The 18,354-nt window shown below is 37.9% G+C and overlaps 1 protein-coding gene across 5 annotated transcripts in view; it reads right to left on the bottom strand.

Moving 5' to 3' along the window:
* INTU (inturned planar cell polarity protein) overlaps nt 1–18,354 on the bottom strand; it is an 82,904-nt gene that overhangs the window by 6,959 nt on the left and 57,591 nt on the right. For 4 of the 5 annotated variants that reach the window (XM_065904748.1, XM_065904750.1, XM_065904749.1 and 1 more), the window contains exons 10-15: nt 14,948–15,010; nt 13,909–14,130; nt 12,466–12,918; nt 11,481–11,578; nt 7,140–7,329; nt 4,661–4,818 (exon numbers count right to left, since the gene is read on the bottom strand). In XM_065904748.1, the coding sequence (XP_065760820.1) occupies nt 4,661–4,818; nt 7,140–7,329; nt 11,481–11,578; nt 12,466–12,918; nt 13,909–14,130; nt 14,948–15,010 (1,184 nt within the window). Of the gene's footprint in view, nt 1–4,660; nt 4,819–7,139; nt 7,330–11,480; nt 11,612–12,465; nt 12,919–13,908; nt 14,131–14,947; nt 15,011–18,354 lie in introns of those variants that run through there. The other variant, XM_065904752.1, reaches the window with a different exon arrangement.

Genomic DNA, 18,354 nt, shown 5'->3' with positions numbered 1-18,354 from the left:
TTTGCATTGATCACTGAGGAAGGCTATCTTACCTCTCCTGGCTATTCTTTGGAACTCTGCATTCAAATGGGAATATCTTTCCTTTTCTCCTTTGCTTTTCGCTTCTCTTCTTTTCACAGCTATTTGTAATACCTCCTCAGACAACCACTTTGCCTTTTTGCATTTCTTTTCCATGGGGATGGTCTTGATCCCTGTCTCCTATACAGTGTCATGAACCTCCGTCCATAGTTCATCAGGCTCTCTGTCTATCAGATCTAGTCCCTTAAATCTATTTCTCACTTCCACTGTATAGTCATAAGGGATTTGATTTAGGTCATAGCTGAATGGTCTAGTGGTTTTCCCTACTTTATTCAGTTTAAGTCTGAATTTGGCAATAAGGAGTTCATGATCTGAGCCACAGTCAGCTCCCGGTCTTTTTTTGCTGACTGTATAGAGCTTCTCCATCTTTGGCTGCAAAGAATATAATCAATCTGATTTCGGTGTTGACTGTCTCATGATATCCATGTGTAGAGTCTTCTCTTGTGTTGTTGGAAGAGGGTGTTTGCTATGACCAGTGCGTTCTCTTGGCAAAACTCTTATTAGCCTTTGTCCTGCTTCATTCCGTACTCCAAGGCAAAATTTGCCTGTTACTCCAGGTGTTTCTTGACTTCCTACTTTTGCATTCCAGTCCCCTATAATGAAAAGGACATCTTTTTTGGGTGTTAGTTCTAAAAGGTCTTGTAGGTCTTCATAGAACCGTTCAACTTCTTCAGCATTACTGGTTGGGGCATAGGCTTGGATTACCGTGATATTGAATGGTTTGCCTTGGAAACAGAGATCATTCTGTCATTTCTGAGATTGCATCCAAGTACTGAATTTCAGACTCTTTTGTTGACCATGATGGCTACTCCATTTCTTCTAAGAGATTCCTTTAGTCCCACCCAACTGTGTGCTCCTTCCTCTACCAACTCTCTACCCCAACTCAAAGAACTATCGGTAGTTCAATATTTCCTTCAAAATTCAATTCCTTGGTTAGGAACTGAAGGCTCTCTGCAGTGATCCTACCGTAGCTTTCCAGTTTTATCTTTCACTTCATCTTTGTATATGCCATTCCTCTACCATCCTAGCCAACTAGTCTACTCACAGCTAAGCCTTATGATTTCCCTTGTTTGGGTCTTTATTCATCCCATCCTTTACCTAGAATGCGCTATCCAAATCCAGTTCATTTCTGAAAGCAGATCACATGGAATCTCTTAGCCTTTCTTTGTAATCTCAGATTTCCTCCCCCTTTTCAGAATTTACAGAGTGTGTGGTTGTATTTCCTAATTTATCTTTTATTGAAGTACAGTTGTGTCACATGTCACAATGTTGTGTCAGTCTCTGCTATACAATGCAGTGACTCAGTTTTACACATATACAATCTTTTTTTATAATATTCTCTTCCATTATGGTTTATACCAGAAGACTGGATATAGTTCCTTGTGCTATACAGTAGGACCTTGTTGTTTATCCATTCTAAATGTAATAGTTTGCATCTACCAACCTCAGATTCCCAGTCCATTCTCTTCCCCCAACCCCTCGCCCATAAGTATGATCTCTGAGTCTGTTTTCTGGTTTGTAGATAGGTTCATTTGTGCCATATTTTAGATTCCACATATAAGTGATATCATATAGTATTTTCTTTCCCTTTCTGACTTAGCTCACTTAGTATGATAATCTATAGTGTTGCATCCATATTGCTACAAATGGTATTATTTTCTTTTTTATGGCTGAGTAGCAATATGGATGCAACTACAGATTATCATGGAATGATAATCCATGAATGAATGAAGAATGAAGAATGAATGAATGAAGAATATGTATGTGTGTATACACACACACACACACACATATATGCACACACTGCATCTTCTTCATTCATTCGTCAATAGATATTTAGGTTTTTTCCACAGAGGTACATGTATGTTTTTGAATTATAGTTTTATCTGAGTGTATACCCAGGAGTGGGATTGATGGGTCATATGGTAATTCTATTTTTAGTTTTCTGAAAAACCTCCATACTGTTTTTCATAGTGGTTGTACCAACTTACATTCCCACCAACAGTGTAGGTGTGTTCCCTTTTCTGCACACCCTCTCCAGAATTTGTTATTTGCTGATTTTTTAATGATGGCCCTCCTGACTGGTATGAGGTGGTACCTCATCATACCTTTGATTTACATTTCTCTAATAATTAGTGATGCTGAGCATTTTTCATGTGTCTACCAGCCATCTGTATGTCTTCTTTGGAGAAATGTCCATTAAAGTGTTCTACCCATTTTTCAGACCACCTGACCTGCCTCTTGAGAAACCTGTTTGCAGGTCAGGAAGCAACAGTTAGAACTGGACCTGGACCAACAGACTGGTTCCAAATAGGAAAAGGAGTATGTCAAGGTTGTATATTGTCACCCTGCTTATTTAACTTATATGCAGAGTACATCATGAGAAACGCTGGGCTAGATGAAGTACAAGCTGGAATCAAGACTGCCGGGAGAAATATCAATAACTTTAGATATACAGATGACACCACCCTTATGGCAGAAAGTGAAGAAGAACTAAAGAGCCTCTTGATGAAGGTGCAAGAGGAGAGTGAAAAAGTTGGCTTAAAGCTCAACATTCAGAAAACTAAGATCATGGCATCCGGTCCCATTACGTCATGACAAATAGATGGGGAAACAGTGGAAACCATGTCAGACTTTATTTTTTGGGGCTTCAAAATCACTGCAGATGGTGACTGCAGCCATGAAATTAAAAGATGCTTACTCCTTGGAAGGAAAATTATGACCAACCTAGACACCATATTAAAAAGCAGAGACATTACTTTATCCACAAAGGTCCGTCTAGTCAAGGCTATGGTTTTTCCAGTGGTCATGTATGGATGTGAGAGTTGGACTATAAAAAAAGCTGAGCACCGAAGAATTGATGCTTTTGAAGTGTGGTGTTGGAGAAGACTCTTGAGAGTCCCTTGGACTGCAAGGAGATCCAACCAGTCCTTCCTAAAGGAGATCAGTCCTGGGTGTTCATTGGAAGGAGTGATGTTGAAGCTGAAATTCCAATACTTTGGCCACCTGATGCGAAGACCTGACTCATTTGAAAAGACCCTGATGCTGGGAAAGATTGAAGGCAGGAGGAGAAGGAGACGACAGAGGGTGAGATGGTTGGATGGCATCACTGACTCAGTGGACATGGGTTTGGGTAGACTCCGGCAGTTGGTGATGGACAGGGAGGCCTGGCGTACTGCGGTTCATGGGGTCGCAAAGAGTCAGACACGACTGAGTGACTGAAGTGAACCCATTTTTCAATTGGGTGTTTTGTTGTTGAGTTGTATCAACTGTTTGTGTATTTTGAAGACTAAGTCTTTGTTGGTTAAATAATTTGGAAATATTTTCTCCCATTTCATGGGTTGTCTTTCTGTTTTTATTTTATTTTATTTTTATGTTTTTCTTTTCTGTACCAAAGCTTGTAAGTCTAATTACGTCCTATTTGCTTCTCTGTTTTTATTTCTATTGCCTTGAGAGACTGACCTTAAAAAAAAAAGTCAAAATATAGCCAGCTAGATCTCTCTTTCTTTCTCCATAGAATATTCATCCATAAATACATAGATATTTAAGCGTGTTTCATATTTCTTCTGCTAGATGTAAGATCATCAGATGCAATGACTATGTCTTTTTCTTTGTGTTTGCCAGTCCCCCTAACCATCACCACATACATTTTGCCAAGCGCAGCTCCATTTACTAATCCTTATACATTTATCAAGTGACTATGTGCCGGGTGCTGTGCCAGTGGACAAGACAGATAGAATTCCCGATCTCTTAAAACTGACATTCCAGTGACAGAGAGAAAGACCATAAACAAGAAAATTAAAGGGGTGATAGAGTAGAGAATAACTTTAATGTGGGAAAGAGATCACAGTTTGTCTGTCTGACAGGAGATGATATGTTACCGCTGGTCTGAATATCTAGGAGCCAGAGAGGCAAAGGTTAAGTAGAACATCCCACGTGGAAGGAAGAGCAGGAACAGCGTTCAGCTGGTGCCAGTGTGGTGTGCACAGCGGCTGGAGGAAGAGAGTGACAGGAGGTGGAAACAGAGAGGTGGCCGGGGGACAGATAGGGCCAGGTCTTGTAGCTGGCTGGGGGCAGGGGGAGGAGGGGGAACGGAAGAGGGAAAGAAAGGAAAGAGGGGCAGGAAAAAAGTTAGAGACAGAAGGAAAGAGCAATGGGTATGAACTCATTACCTTTTAGTGTCTTACTAGTACAATCTTATAAGTGAATAGGTTTTTTTAAATTAAAAAAAAAGACTTGGGAAGAATTTTAAAGGAGTTATTTAGTAAGTAGAATTCTAAAATACATTAAATACTAGACTCATGTGAATAAACTCATATTGTGTGTTGTGTTCAGTTGCTCAGTCATGTCTGACTTTTTGCAACCCTATGAACTGTAGCCCACCAGGTTCCTCTGTTCATGGGATTTCCCCAGCAAGAATACTGGAGTGTTTTGCCATTTCCTCCTCCAGGAGATCTTCCTGACCCAGGGATCGAACCCACATCTTCTGCATTACAAGCAGGAATAAATCCATCCTTATATCTTAAAATGTTTATCTCCTTTACCCCCTTTCTAACACTTAACAATATTTTCTTCCACTTACCCTACTACCCAGTAAGCCATAACTGGTGGTGCTCTCCTCTGATCAGTCCAGTTTTCAGGTGAGCATTCAAACAATACACCATGTTCTTTCACAGGGTTCAGAGAAGACACTGAATTTGCTGAACCTGAGTGATCTTTACCATTTCGTGCTTTCTTTTTCTGTAAATTAATAGGTATTATTAGTCTTGGCTGGTATTACTTGCGCTGCTTTAAATGTTTTCATGTATAGATTTGAACTGGCTGATCCTAATACTGTTAGTGCCCGCAATGACATTCTTCTCCTTACCTGCAGGAAAATTTCTACCCTTCCTCATACTTTAAATGCCATCTGCTACAAGAGACTTCACGGATAAAGTTTCTCTTGACTCTCCAAGGAAACATTTGTTTCACAGTCTTACCTTATTAATATTTACACTATATTATATTAGCAGTTTATAGATTTGTCTTCCCCAGTACATTAGAACCTTTTTCCCAGGGCAGAGACTATATGCCGTTCATCTCTGTATTCCTGAAAGCAGCTGTGTTTGGTACACAGTAGGTGCTTAATGAACAGATTACTAATGAGTTACTAAATGAGTAGATGATTTTAAAGCAGTATTTTTTCCCTTGAAGCATACTCTCCAAATTTCCCACTGATTAAATCATTAGGAAACCAGTGACCCACTTGTAATATAAAGACTTTCTGGAAGGCTCAGGCCAAAACAGTGGAGTGATCCTTGATTCTTCTCCTTCTTTCAAAGTGCTTATTGAAGACACAAATCCTTTTGGCTCATTCTCCATTATATCTGCAAGATCCAGAACCCACTGACATTTCTTGCTTTGAGAATTTCCTTGCTCCTTGCCTCCCACCCTTTCTATCTACCCTGCAAGCTTGTTCAGAGTAGCCCGAGTGGTCCTTTGAAAACTAAGGAACATGTCCTTGCTCTTCTCAGAACTACCCAAGAACGTTCCATCTTCTTCCGGATAAATCTCAAAAAGTCCTTAGCCTATCAGGCCTTGCTGACCCAGTCCTGCTGCTTTTGCCATCTCAGCTCCTACTGCTCTCCTCCTGACTCAGGCTGCTCCTGCGCTCTCAGCCACCCCACCTCCACGGCTGTATACTAGCTCTTCCTTCTGTCTGGAAGCTCAGCCGCCACATTTGACACGTGGCTTTGCCCCTCAGTTCCTTCTGGTTTCTGTTCAAATATTACTTGACATGATCAGAGGGATCTTTCAAAATAGTAACCACCACCTCTCATCTTTACTCTGTTTTGTTAAAATTGCTGTTGAAACTTACCCTACCTGATATATTAAACTGCTTGCTAATTCATTAGCTTGCCCTGCTAGAATACAGGCTTCATGACGAAAGAGACTTTGTTCACTGCTGTATCCCCAGCATCTTGAGTAGTATCTGGTACTACTGGTACTGGTAGGTACCTCAATGTTTAAATAATATGGGGAAGGCTAATTTATATTACTAAGTAAGTTAATGAAATGAACCTTACAGAATCTATTAGTATGTTAAACAGGAAAGGAGGAGCATAAGAATGCAAAGCACATAGAGATATATAGTCAAACATAACATTTTGCTGAATACCAATTTCTGGTAGCTAGAAGAAGAAATCCTATAAGATAAAGAGTTTCACTGCTGATTGAGTCCTAAGAGATGATATAATTCAGCTCACTCACTTTATAACTGAGGAAACAGGAAGAGCTGAGACTCAGTCCAGGAGTCCTTATTCCCAGTCCAATGTTCTACCACCTTTACACCTAAGTTCTTCACAAATTTGGCAACGTTGGTACATGTATTGCTATATACATTATATTAATTTTTCAGTCTTCTTTATTTTATTTTTTTGGCAGTATGATGTTTGACCAGTCACAAATAAGCTTCTATACATTTATCAAGATATTTAATACTTATCTTTCCCTGCTATTAAATCTATGTAATTGAGATTTTAATTGTATACAACATTACTACTTTTCTGGAGGTACAATATTAAATAAAACTTCATTCCGGATTGAAAAGCAAGCAAGCAAGCAACCAACCAAGTGACTAAAACATTTATAACACTATTGTGTAAATTCTGTTCTTTATTCCTTTATATTCCTGATACTTTATCTTGCCTTTGAATACTTAAAAAATTACCAGTTACAAAATGGTAGAGATAAATATCCAAATAATGGTTGAGTCACAGATATCAAATATGGGAGGCAAGTTTACATTACAAACTACTATATTCTATTTTGCTATAGAAAAACACAGGCTCTCCATTTCAGAAACATACCCACCATTTCCTGAAACAGTAATCTGGGACATCAAACTCAGAATTATGAAAGAGTTAAAAGTTAAGTACAGTGAATATAATTCTTTGGCATTCAAATTAGATGGAATGACTATTAAAAAATTAAGTGAAAAGAGTTATTGCTAAAGAGTTTTAGAATATTTAGAGATCTGGAAGTAAAATTGGCAGAGAGCTATATTTATAGCAGTGCCCTACCTCTTCAGCCAACGTCTGCTGGAAAACTGCACGAATGGAGAGACAACACTGATGGAAGTTCTTTATGAGTTGAGGGTGGATAGAGCCGCTCAGCTGTGCCACCTCTTCATGGGTAGGAGTAATAAAGATCCCTTGCACTGTTTCTAAGGCAACATAATGGAAAAGTGTGTTCTCAGGACCAGATGTCAATCTTGGGGAAGAAAAGGAATTAAAAAAAGATATTAGAGTAAACTTAAAAATGTTGCTTCGTTTTGAATTTTGTAGACGTCTAATAAGCTTCTAACTACGATAGAACATTAGGAGTATAATTAGGGAAGAAAAACTAGGCCAAACATTGAAATTCCCTCTTCCTCCTTACCTGAAATACAGGCTAAGGTTATTTATCAGTTCCCTTAATGGAGGCAAATACTACATGTTATTCAAGGATAAATAAACACCAATTCATTTGCAAGTAACTTTATCATCCCTTTGCTAAACAACCCAAACTGGCTAAACCCTTCTTTTTCCATGGTTGGTAATGAATAACTCAGCCTGAGTCTGGCCTAGATACCTACAAGCCATAAACAAGGTATCAGTCTAGGGTGCACCACATACAAAAACACCTTCCAACAAACTAAGATTTTCAGTTAGTAGCTTAGTAGTCATAAAGTCTCTTACCATGACAGTCAAAAGAACCATCCTGAAGAAAAATGAAATCAGTATTACTAACTACAAAGCTGAGTTAACATTCTAGAAGCCATGGCTATTACTAGAAGTATTCCACTACTTCCCATCATTACAGTCTCTTTTCTATGTTCTCTTACTATTTTCACTTCTGCATTCTTTTCCATCCTTTCTTCCCCTGCTGAGGTTTGAGATGCCAGCAGAACCTATAAATACTGCTTATTTCTACCAGTGGTAAGAAGAGTAAAGAACAACAGTAGCAGTGACAATGAAATAATGGTAATAGTTATATACTGAATGCCCTGTGTCCCAGGGTAGGTGCTTTAAAATATCTTAGGCTTATAGGCTTAATTCTCATAATTACCCTGTAAGATATTAACTACTACTATCCTCATTTTAACCATAAGGAAGTCAGTGTTCAGAGAACTTGCATTAACTTGTTTGAGGTCACACAGCTCAGTGTCAGAGCTTAGCTGATTCTGAGACCTGCTCTGCTATGCCTTGCTTTTTCCTGATTGTTAGTCTATGAACATATGGACTGAAATCCCCCATCAGCGCCTCCTGTTAAACTGTTAATTAGGCAGCAAGGTCAGAATAACTTTTTATCACTAACTGATGGTCTTGGTTTTCTTTAGAGAGGCCAAAGATAGGCAGGGAAGGAGATCATCTATAAATTTTTCTCATACTTTTCCATAGGGTAGTGGATTCATTAACAACTGGTGGCTGGTATTTTTTCAATTAAGTAAAAAATAATCAAAATACAAAAACTGTAATTATTCAAAAAGAAAATAATTGAAAACATACCATTTAATTCTGAGGTTTTCAAATTCAAGAAAAGCTACAGGACAGAAATGTTTCTTTTAAAAAGAGTTATTAGTAATGTTCGTACTTAGGGAGGTTTAGAATTAAAATTTATATTAACTTCTTTAGTTTTCTCTCAGAACAACCCCACAACACAATGAGCAGCTCTGGTTCTTGAAAACCATAAATTAACTCTGTATATTAACTCACTCAGTGTATAAATTGAAAGTTTAAAAATCATCAAACAAGCAATTTGGAAGGACAAGTATTTATTTTTAAAACATGCAGATTAAATCGGATTTGTTCTTCAGAAAGGTCTCCCCTACAGCAGAGGATAGATTCAGCATAGGATAGGAATTGGGAACTGGTTGCAGTATAACCAGGTGAGAGAACGGGAGCTTGAACTAGCGTACAATTATTAGGCGCTGGGTGGATTCAAGAATTACTAGAATGCAGAATGGGTAAGACTTGTTTACTGAATGGAATATTTTCTGCATATTATTATTTTTAGTATATTATATATTTTTATTTTACAAAAACAAATTAGGATAGTATATTACACACCAGTCTATATCATACTTTTTAAATAAACTATATAGTTTGAACATCTTCCATGTCAGTAAAGAGAATAAATATGCCTCTGTAGCATCCTTTTAAATAGGAGAGCCTATGATTTACATCACATATTAATTTATGCTTAAAAACACAATTATAAATTTATATTGTTACAATATAACCTTTTGTTAAGCTATAATATAAACTTGGAAAAAGTATTTCCTTTTACTAGAGATAAAGCCCAAATAACATATATATACATACATATTAAAAAAATAATATACAGAGGTAATAAAAATTCAGAGCAGTAGTTTTTGTTAAATGGAAGATTAGGGATTGGGGAAGTTATTACAGGTTTCCACCAGAGGTTTGATTTAGATTTGTTTAAAAAATATTTTTGTTTTTTAAAATAACTAATTTTCTTTAACTACTAAAATATTACACCTCATATTGGAAGGCATTAAATTCCAATTTTTAACACATTAGATTTTCAATGCATTATTTTGTGAAGACAAGTTACCTTGTTTTTGCCCTCACTTTATGAAAAAAGTTTTTTTCCTGATGACTCTGAAACATATAGATGAACTTAATATAAAACATTTCGATGATTAAGAAGGTGGTAGCTCTAAAGCATCTTTTTAAATATTTAGTTTTAATTGGAGGGTCACTGCTTTACAATGTCGTGTTGGTTTCTGCCATACAGCGACGTGAATCAGCCGTAAGTATGCACGTGTCCCCTCCCTTCTCCCCAGCCCCGCACCTCCTCCTCCGCCTCTAGAGTCACAGAGTGCGGGTTGAGCTCCCTGTGTTACCCAGCAGCTTCTCTCCAGCTACGTATTTTACATACGGTGATGTGTATGTTTCCGTGCTGCTCTCTCAGCTCGTCCCACCCTCCCCTTCCCCCATGTGTCCACAAATCTGTTCTCTATGTGTGTGTCTCTATTCCTGCCCTGCAAATACGTTCATCGGTACCGTTTTTTTTAGATTCCAAATACATGTGTTAATATACAGTTTTTTTTTTTTTTTTTACAATTTATTTGTTAGCACTGGGTCTTAGTTGCGGCATGCAGGATCTCTAGTTGCGACATGTGGGATTTAGTTTCCTGACCAGGGACCGAATCCAGGCCCCCTGCATTGGGAGCACAGAGTCTTTAGTCACTGGACCACCAGGGAAATCCCCAATATTTGTTTTTCTCTTCTGACTTACTTCACTCTGTATAACAGGCTCTGGGTTCATCCACCTCACCAGAACTGACTCAAATGTGTTCCTTTTTATGTCTGAGTAATATTGAACAGCTTTTTTTTTCTTTTAATGTGAATTTGATTTGTACATGTCTACTTGCTCTAATGAAAGTGTGCAATAGGAGTTTATTACACAAATGGATTCCATGCATGCTATCATAATACCATACAAAGCTCAGGAAGGAAGCCCTGCATAGCAAGAAGTGAATTTGTAACAGTTCATATTTTAATAATTATAGACAGATTAAGTTCTAAACATGCCCCTCACACTCAGCTCTTTTTACATCAGAATTCCCTATTTACTTTTACCTATTTCCTAAAGAGGGTGTCATAGGTCAGTTCCCTGACCTATCAGAGTTCCTCCCAGACTCTGATAGGGAGGTATGCAGGGAGGAAGTTTATTAGGGAGGACTTTTGGGGACAACAGCTGTGGGGGTGAGCATGAAGGAAGCAGGATTGAGCAGAGGGAAAAGCTGAACTGTGCTCCAGTTGAGACAGAAGACTCAGCAGCTACTGCCAGGACCTCTGAAACTTGGATGGCTTTTCAGAGTTGTGTTGAATTTAAGTAGGGGCAAGCCTGTACTCACTTATCGATTAGTCATTAGATGTGGCTACTCCTAGGGAGAGGTGGTAAGCTTGGCGGAGTTGATAAACTTCCGTGTTGGACAAGGCCAGGGTAGGGGGACTCCACTATGAGCCATTAGCAACCAGCACTCTCAAGCCCTGGGAATGAGTACTCAGAGCTAAGGAGTATCTACAAAACCACAGCATTCATGAGAGCCTAAAAACAGTAAACTAATTTAAAAATCAGACACACAGAACGGAGGCTACCTGTGGAAGAGACATAAATGGAAACTTTTACATTTTGAAGTACTACTTTGTATGTTTTTTATTTCTTATGTTTCTTATATGTGTAATGAAAAATATTAGGGAAATAGCATAGCTATCTTCTTTCATATATAAGAGGTACCATATTTGCTGAATAAAATTTATATGTTATGGAACTGCACTTTTTCACTGTAAAATTTCTTCAAAGACAGAGCGTTAAGTGAAAAAGAATGAAACAAGGAAGTTTCTTACTTCACTGTGTTATATATATCCAGTTCTTTTTCTGACAGGTCCTTTTTCAGGTTTCCCAAATGAAATGGATTTGGAAGAGTAGACTTCTTTTTAGTGACCTGAAAAGTATTATTAAGTAGATCCATTTATATCTAAGAATGGAAATCAAACAGAAGATATAATGTAAAACTAGAAGTCTTTCAAGGAGAACTACTTATTATTTTTCAATGTTTCTGTTAGGGGACCGGCTGATCAAAACCACTCACCCTGGCCAGGCACAATAGTTGACTACTTGCATGAGTTATCTGACAAGAGGGGTCCTAGTAAGGAATGCAGAAGTGACAAGTTACCACCAACTGGAAGAATTTGGGAAAGGTCAAAAGGAGAGAGGAGACACCAACCCGTATGTCCTACCAACGTCCCAGAATCCTTGCTGGAATCCATCTTGGCTGAGTGACGCGCACAACACCATGAGGACCCTGAGTCAGAATGACTGACCAGAGACAACCCGGAAACCAACCCCATCATCATAAAACCTGAGACTGCAAAACATGTGGCAGAGAAGTGCTCCCTGGGTTCCCTTACCCTGTTCTCTGCCAGGGAGCCCCTTTCCAGTGAAGTCTCTTATTTCATCAGCATGTGTCTCTCCAGGTAATTCACTTCCAAGTGTTAGACAGGAGCCCCCTCTTGGACCCTGGAAGGGGTTCTCCTTCCTGCCAACATTTCCTTTAAACATTTTCAATGTTAACTTTTACCCTTGGCTTATCCTATGCTAGCAGTAACCACAGTAACACATCATGCGAGAGGACATGACAGTTCCCTAATGTTTTACTACTTGGTATTCCTTTCTCTCTTGGCCCTAAATCACTGGTTTGCCAACAGCGACAGAAGCCACCACTAGTACAAATGAAGAAGGATTTGTCATTAAAAATTCCCTTGCAATTACAAATAAGGCCTGGAGAGACAGTTTAGCTCCTAGAATGTACACATAGGGATGAACACATACCTTAAGCAAGGCTCCAGTTTCTTCTGAACCATCCGAACCCTGAGATTCTGTAGTGTGGGGGCTCAGGCCAACACCTTCACCTTCAAGACCATTGTCAGGTCCTCCACTTCGGGATGGACTGGGCTTACGTGTCTTTAAGGAATAGTCACCGAAAAGGGTTCTTCTGCATGTTGGAGAGGTTGCGATCTTGGAAGCACTGTGCAGCCTACTGAGGATAGGTGAGGTGGTTAAATTATCTAATTTTTCATGTGACCCAGCAAGGAACCAGTCAGCACAAGACAAGCAGGGGGTTGGAGAAGAGGCTAGCCGTTCATTTATGCGGGAATCTACCCCTTCCAGCTGGTGAAGAGTTGTTTTGACCTGATCCACATATATACAATCTGGTCCAGGATTCCCAATGGCTCTGGACGCACAGCCTCCAGCTTCTAATAGTACACATAACATATAATGTCTCTATAAGAAAAAAAAAATTAATACAGGTTTAGCTACATGAAAATATTTGCATGTAACGGGCATGCATAAATGAATACTAAGTGCTGAAGAACTGATGCTTTCATATTGTGGTGCTGGAGAAGACTCTTCAGAGCCCCTTCGACAGCAAGGAAATCAAACCAGTCTAATCCTAAAGGAAATTAACCCTAAGCATTCACTGGAAGGACTGATGCTGAAGCTCCAACACTTCAGCCACCTGATGCAGAGAGCCAACTCATTGGAAAAGACCTTGGTGCTAGAAAGTTTGAGGACAGGAGGAGAAGGGCACGACAGATGATGAGATGGTTGGGTGGCATCACTAACTCAACGGACATGAGTTTGAGCAAACTCCGGGAGACAGTGAAGGACAGGGAAGCCTGGCATGCTGCAGCTATGGGGTGGCAAAGAGTCCGACATGACTTAGTGACTAAATAACAAACAGATATGGGCATGTGGCATAATTATGTGATGGTTATGAAAAACTCCACCCTCCTCTTCTTAGTTGTCCTCAAGGCTACTTGATTACCCTTGAAAACAAATCTCACACTGCCTTATCCTGATACACCATAAGCTGCTACTTTTGGCACATGGACTCCCCTAAGGTAGCCTTCAAAGAGCCTTCATCAGTGGTAGTCCTTTCATTTGCAATCACATATTTATTCTGTTTCTGATTCTATATTCTTTTCATGTCTCTCTATTTCCCAAAACAAACTAGAAGGTAAAACCTCTGGTTTTATAGAAATGGGAACAAAAGATCTTAAGAACCTGCTAAAATCTTATCTTGGGGTTCATTACTATTTCTCTATGAGTATTAAATGGATACAAAATAAAAGAAATAAAGGAGAGTAACTTATTTGAATACCAGTATTTGACATGCTTATAATTTTAAATTATCATTTTTGTGTATTTATTTAGACAATCAGTAAATGGCAAAAACAAACAAACCCAAGAAAGAAACTAAGGTAAACTTACCAAGCCAACAATTAGCAAAAAATATCTCCCTTCAGGTTCCTGAAAGACTTCAATGTTTGAGTCTGCAGAAGGTTGGAGGTGGTGTCGAGGAAATACTTCCCTCCATATTACCAACTGACCAATTCTCTGTTTTGCTGCTAAAGGCAGTAGGCAATAGTGGCGACAGTATACAGCAATATCAATAAGATCATCCTTAGGCAAATGACTGCATATCAAATACCCCTTGAATTGAACCACAGAAAATAAAAGTTAACTAGTGACATAAAGCAATAATCCTATAATGTATTTTTAAGAGTTTTACAGGTATTTCTTCAGTTGGTTTAAAATATTTCAGTTTTAAGTGGAATAAAGAAATAACAAAAATGTCTTCTTTCAACTATTCATCAAGTATGTATAATAACTTAGGTCTGTAATAAATAGACTTTAGCATAAAACAAGATCACTTCTAAGTAGCATTAATCTGAGAATCTGAATTACAAAGAACTGAATTCTGAAGATGAAAATCAGAGAAGTATGAGTTGAGGTGGGGTGAGACTTTCACATTTTAGGTCTTTATTGTCTGATTCTCTTTAGATATGTTTAATTCTGTGCTTAAAAATATACAAAATTAAAATACCTAAATTCATTTGATGAATTGGAAACTTTGAATTGAATTGAAACTTAACTTGTTTTACCTGGAAGGCAACTACCTAATTTTAGAAAATTTATCAATAAGATACAGTTACTTTTTGAAGATAAGGGAAAATTTTACACAACTGCAAAAGGAAATCAACAAAGTAGTGCTCTTTTCTCATATACACTTGATTCTTTGAGTACTGTTTCTTTCTTACAAATTTTTAAATGCTTTAAAATGTAATGAAACTGAAATATTTAATGTATTTGTAAATATTAGGTGTAAGTCTTGTTTTAAGATCCAAATTTTGTTGTATCTACACTCAGAGAAAAAGAGAGAAATGCATTTCTCATGTTTGTAAGAGTTTGAGAAAATTTAGGTGCGTTCATATAACAGTACAACATTTAAAAGTCAAGCTTAACTTACCTTGTAAAATAGAGAAGACCCCAAAATTGTATATAGCCGTCTCATGTCATAGTAATCCTCAGACTAGGGGAAAAACCACAGTGGATTTATACATGTATATGTATATTTTATGATTTTAAAAATATCCTAGTTAAGCTACAACAATTAAAATGGAAATTACATTCCTTAGTAACTGAAGTTTCCCCTTTTTTGTATTTATTTATTTATTATGGAAGCACAGTTTATTTACAGTGTTTCAGATGTACAGTATGGTGGTTCAGTTACAATCACACACACACACATTCTTTTTCAGATTCTTTTCCTTTATAGGTTATTACAAGATAATGAATATAGTTTGCTGAACATAGGTCCTTGTATTGAGGTATAAGGTGCCTATGTATTTATTTTTGACTGAAAACAATCTTATTTTTGATCTTATAAAATATTGTTGAATAGAGACACCTAAGAGTAGAACATGTTTGTTCTACCCAAGAGGGATTGAAAGAAATCTACCAAGACAAAATGCTTCTACGAGACATCATCTAAAATATTTGATATTACCATATACTATTTTTGAAACTACAAACTGGTACAACCTATTTGGGGTTTAAAAGTATGTAAAAAAAATTAAATACACATATCCTTTGAGTAATTCCTCTTTTATAAATCTACAGAAATACTTGAACAAGGCAATCAAGATATTTGTATAAAAAGTTTAGAATTTCTAATAAAAAATAGCACCCCCAATGATATGTGTATGTGTGTGTGTATATATGCATGCATGTGTGCTAAGTCACTCAGTCCATCTATTCTGTGCGGTTCATAGACTGTAACCAGCCAGGTTCCTCTGTCCACGCAGTTCTCCGGGCAATAACACTCGAGTGGGTAGCCATTCCCTTCTCCCAGGGATCTCTCCAACCCAAGGACTGAACCTGGGTTTCCTGCATTGCAGGTGGATTCTTTAGCATCTGAACCACCAGAGAAGCCCATGTATATATGTGATGTATGTATGCCATGCCCTCCTCCAGGGGATCTCCCCAACCCAGAGATTGAACCCACATCTCTCAGGTCTCCTACACTGGAAGGCGGGTTCTTTACCACTAGTGCCACCTGGCATATACATACGTATTGGCTTGTACAGGGGTATGTATGGGCTTCCCCAGTGGTTCAGACAGTAAAAAAATCTGCCTGCAATGCAGGAAACCCAGGTTCAATTCCTGGGTCAGGAACATCTCCTAGAGAAGGGAATGGCAACCCACTCCAGTATTCTTACCTGGAGAATTCCACAGAGAGAAGAGCCTAGCATGGGATCGCAAAGAGTCAGACACAACTAAGCAACTAACACTTTCACTTTCATGTATGTGTACAGAAAAGAGTATGGAAGAATACATCCAAACTGTTAGAGCAGTTACAACTGAGGATGGAACTGGTGGAGAGGGATGAGGAAGGAGGATATGTGTTTTTTAGTAATCATGCTAGCATATTTTTAACCCAATATGCATGCACTACTTTTATAATTAAAAAACAACAAAACAAAACCTAAGGAAAACTGGAAATAATCTCAATATCCCTCAACTGGGGGATGGATTAACACTGTGATAACTTCATATAGTGGACTACTGTATGCAGTAAAAAGAACTGAACTACTGATACAGACAATGAATGAATCTCAAATAAATTATGCTACATGAAAGAAGTCAGACCCATCCTTTTTCATTTGTTTTGACTGCTTTTATGTCAAAGATATTTTCTGTGATGCTTTACTGTCCTCACATTTAAGAATGAGGTGTTAATAAGTTTATCGGAAGCTTTTTGAGGGTATGGAAGCTCTTTGGCGTCACTGTAGGTAAACTTTTAGAATTTTAATTAAAAATTTTTACATGGTGAAATATACATAAAGTTTACTATCTTAATAACTGTTAGATGTACAGCTCAATAGCATTATGCACACTGACACTGTTCGCAACCAAATCAGAACTTTTTCCTCTTGCAAAACTGAAACTTATTATCTATCAAACAAAGACTCTCCATCCCCCTCCCTTCCCCAGCCCCTGGCATCCACTCTTCTACTTTCTGTTTGTATGAATCTGACTACTTTAGGCATCTCCTACATTCTTGCCTGGGAAATCCCATGGACAGAAGAGTGTGATGGGGTACAATCCATGGGGTCACAAAGAGCTGGACACGACTGAGTTAACAACAACAATGGATGAAATCTTGCACTATTTTATCTTGTGATGGGCTTGGTTTGCCTTTGTAACGTGCTAGTGTGGTGTCCTTTGGGTTCATCCCTATTGAGGCATATGTCAAAATTTACTTCCTCTTGGGGGCTAAGTCATGTTTCACGGCATGTATTTTCCATGATTTCTGTCTGTTTGTTCATCTGGTGGTGAATGTGGGTTGCTTTCTCTTTTTGGCTGTTGTGACTGATGCTGCTGTGAAGGTGGGTTTGCAAGTGTCTCTTAATTCTTTTGAGTATATGAACTGCTGGGTCATGTGGTAGTTCTGTTTTTTATTTTTTTGTGGAGACCACATGCTGTTTTTTTTTTTTTTTTTAAATAACATTTGCACTGCCTTGCATTCCCACCAACAGTGTACAGGGTTTCCAGTTTTTCTACTCCTTGCCAACCTTTGGTATTTTGGGGGTTTCGTTTGGTTCTGCTGTTGTTGTTTAGGACCCTGCTTTTTCCACAGAAAATGATCTTGAATATTTTTTCATGTCAGTAGACAGTTTTCTAAACATGATTTTAAAGGCAATATTATTGAAAAATTCCATAATGTAGTATTTTGTTTCCAGTAATTTTTCAGGGTATAAATAATGCTGTGGAGAATATTCCTAGAAAGAAAATCTTTGGGTACATCCCTGATATTTTCCTTAGTTGATAAGTTCCTGGAGGTTGAATTCCTATACCATAGGATATATATTTTTAATGTATATTGTCAGATTGTTTTCCTGAGAGGTTGCATGAGTTTATATTCCTACTAGCAGTATGACAGTATCATCTACACTGCACATTTCAGACAAAATTACTTCAGTGTAAGATCTTAAATACAAGGTTACCAAGAACATACACCAACTGATAACAATGGTTAACTCTGAGAATAGGGCTGGTTTTGATGTATGAGTGGTCAAGCTAAATGCTAGGTTTATGTTTACTGTTTGCATTTCCCCATAAGAATGTACTCATGTAATATTTGTAAAACTAAATATTTAAACTTCCTAATTAAAAAAAGTCAGATGCAAAATATTATTTACCATGTGATTCAACTTATGTGACATTCCAGAAACGGGAAAACCATGTACACAGTAAACAGACCAGTGGTTACAGGAACTGGGGTAGGGGAAGGGGCTGACTGTAAAAGGGCCCAGAAAAACTTACTTAATATAAATTATACCTTAATAACAATCTTAAAACACTAAAGAGAAG

This window comes from Muntiacus reevesi, chromosome 13 (assembly GCF_963930625.1).
Source record: "Muntiacus reevesi chromosome 13, mMunRee1.1, whole genome shotgun sequence".
Lineage (NCBI taxonomy): Eukaryota > Metazoa > Chordata > Mammalia > Artiodactyla > Cervidae > Muntiacus > Muntiacus reevesi.
Note: the sequence above shows the minus strand (reverse complement) of the source record. Positions and strands in the feature narration are given on the sequence as shown.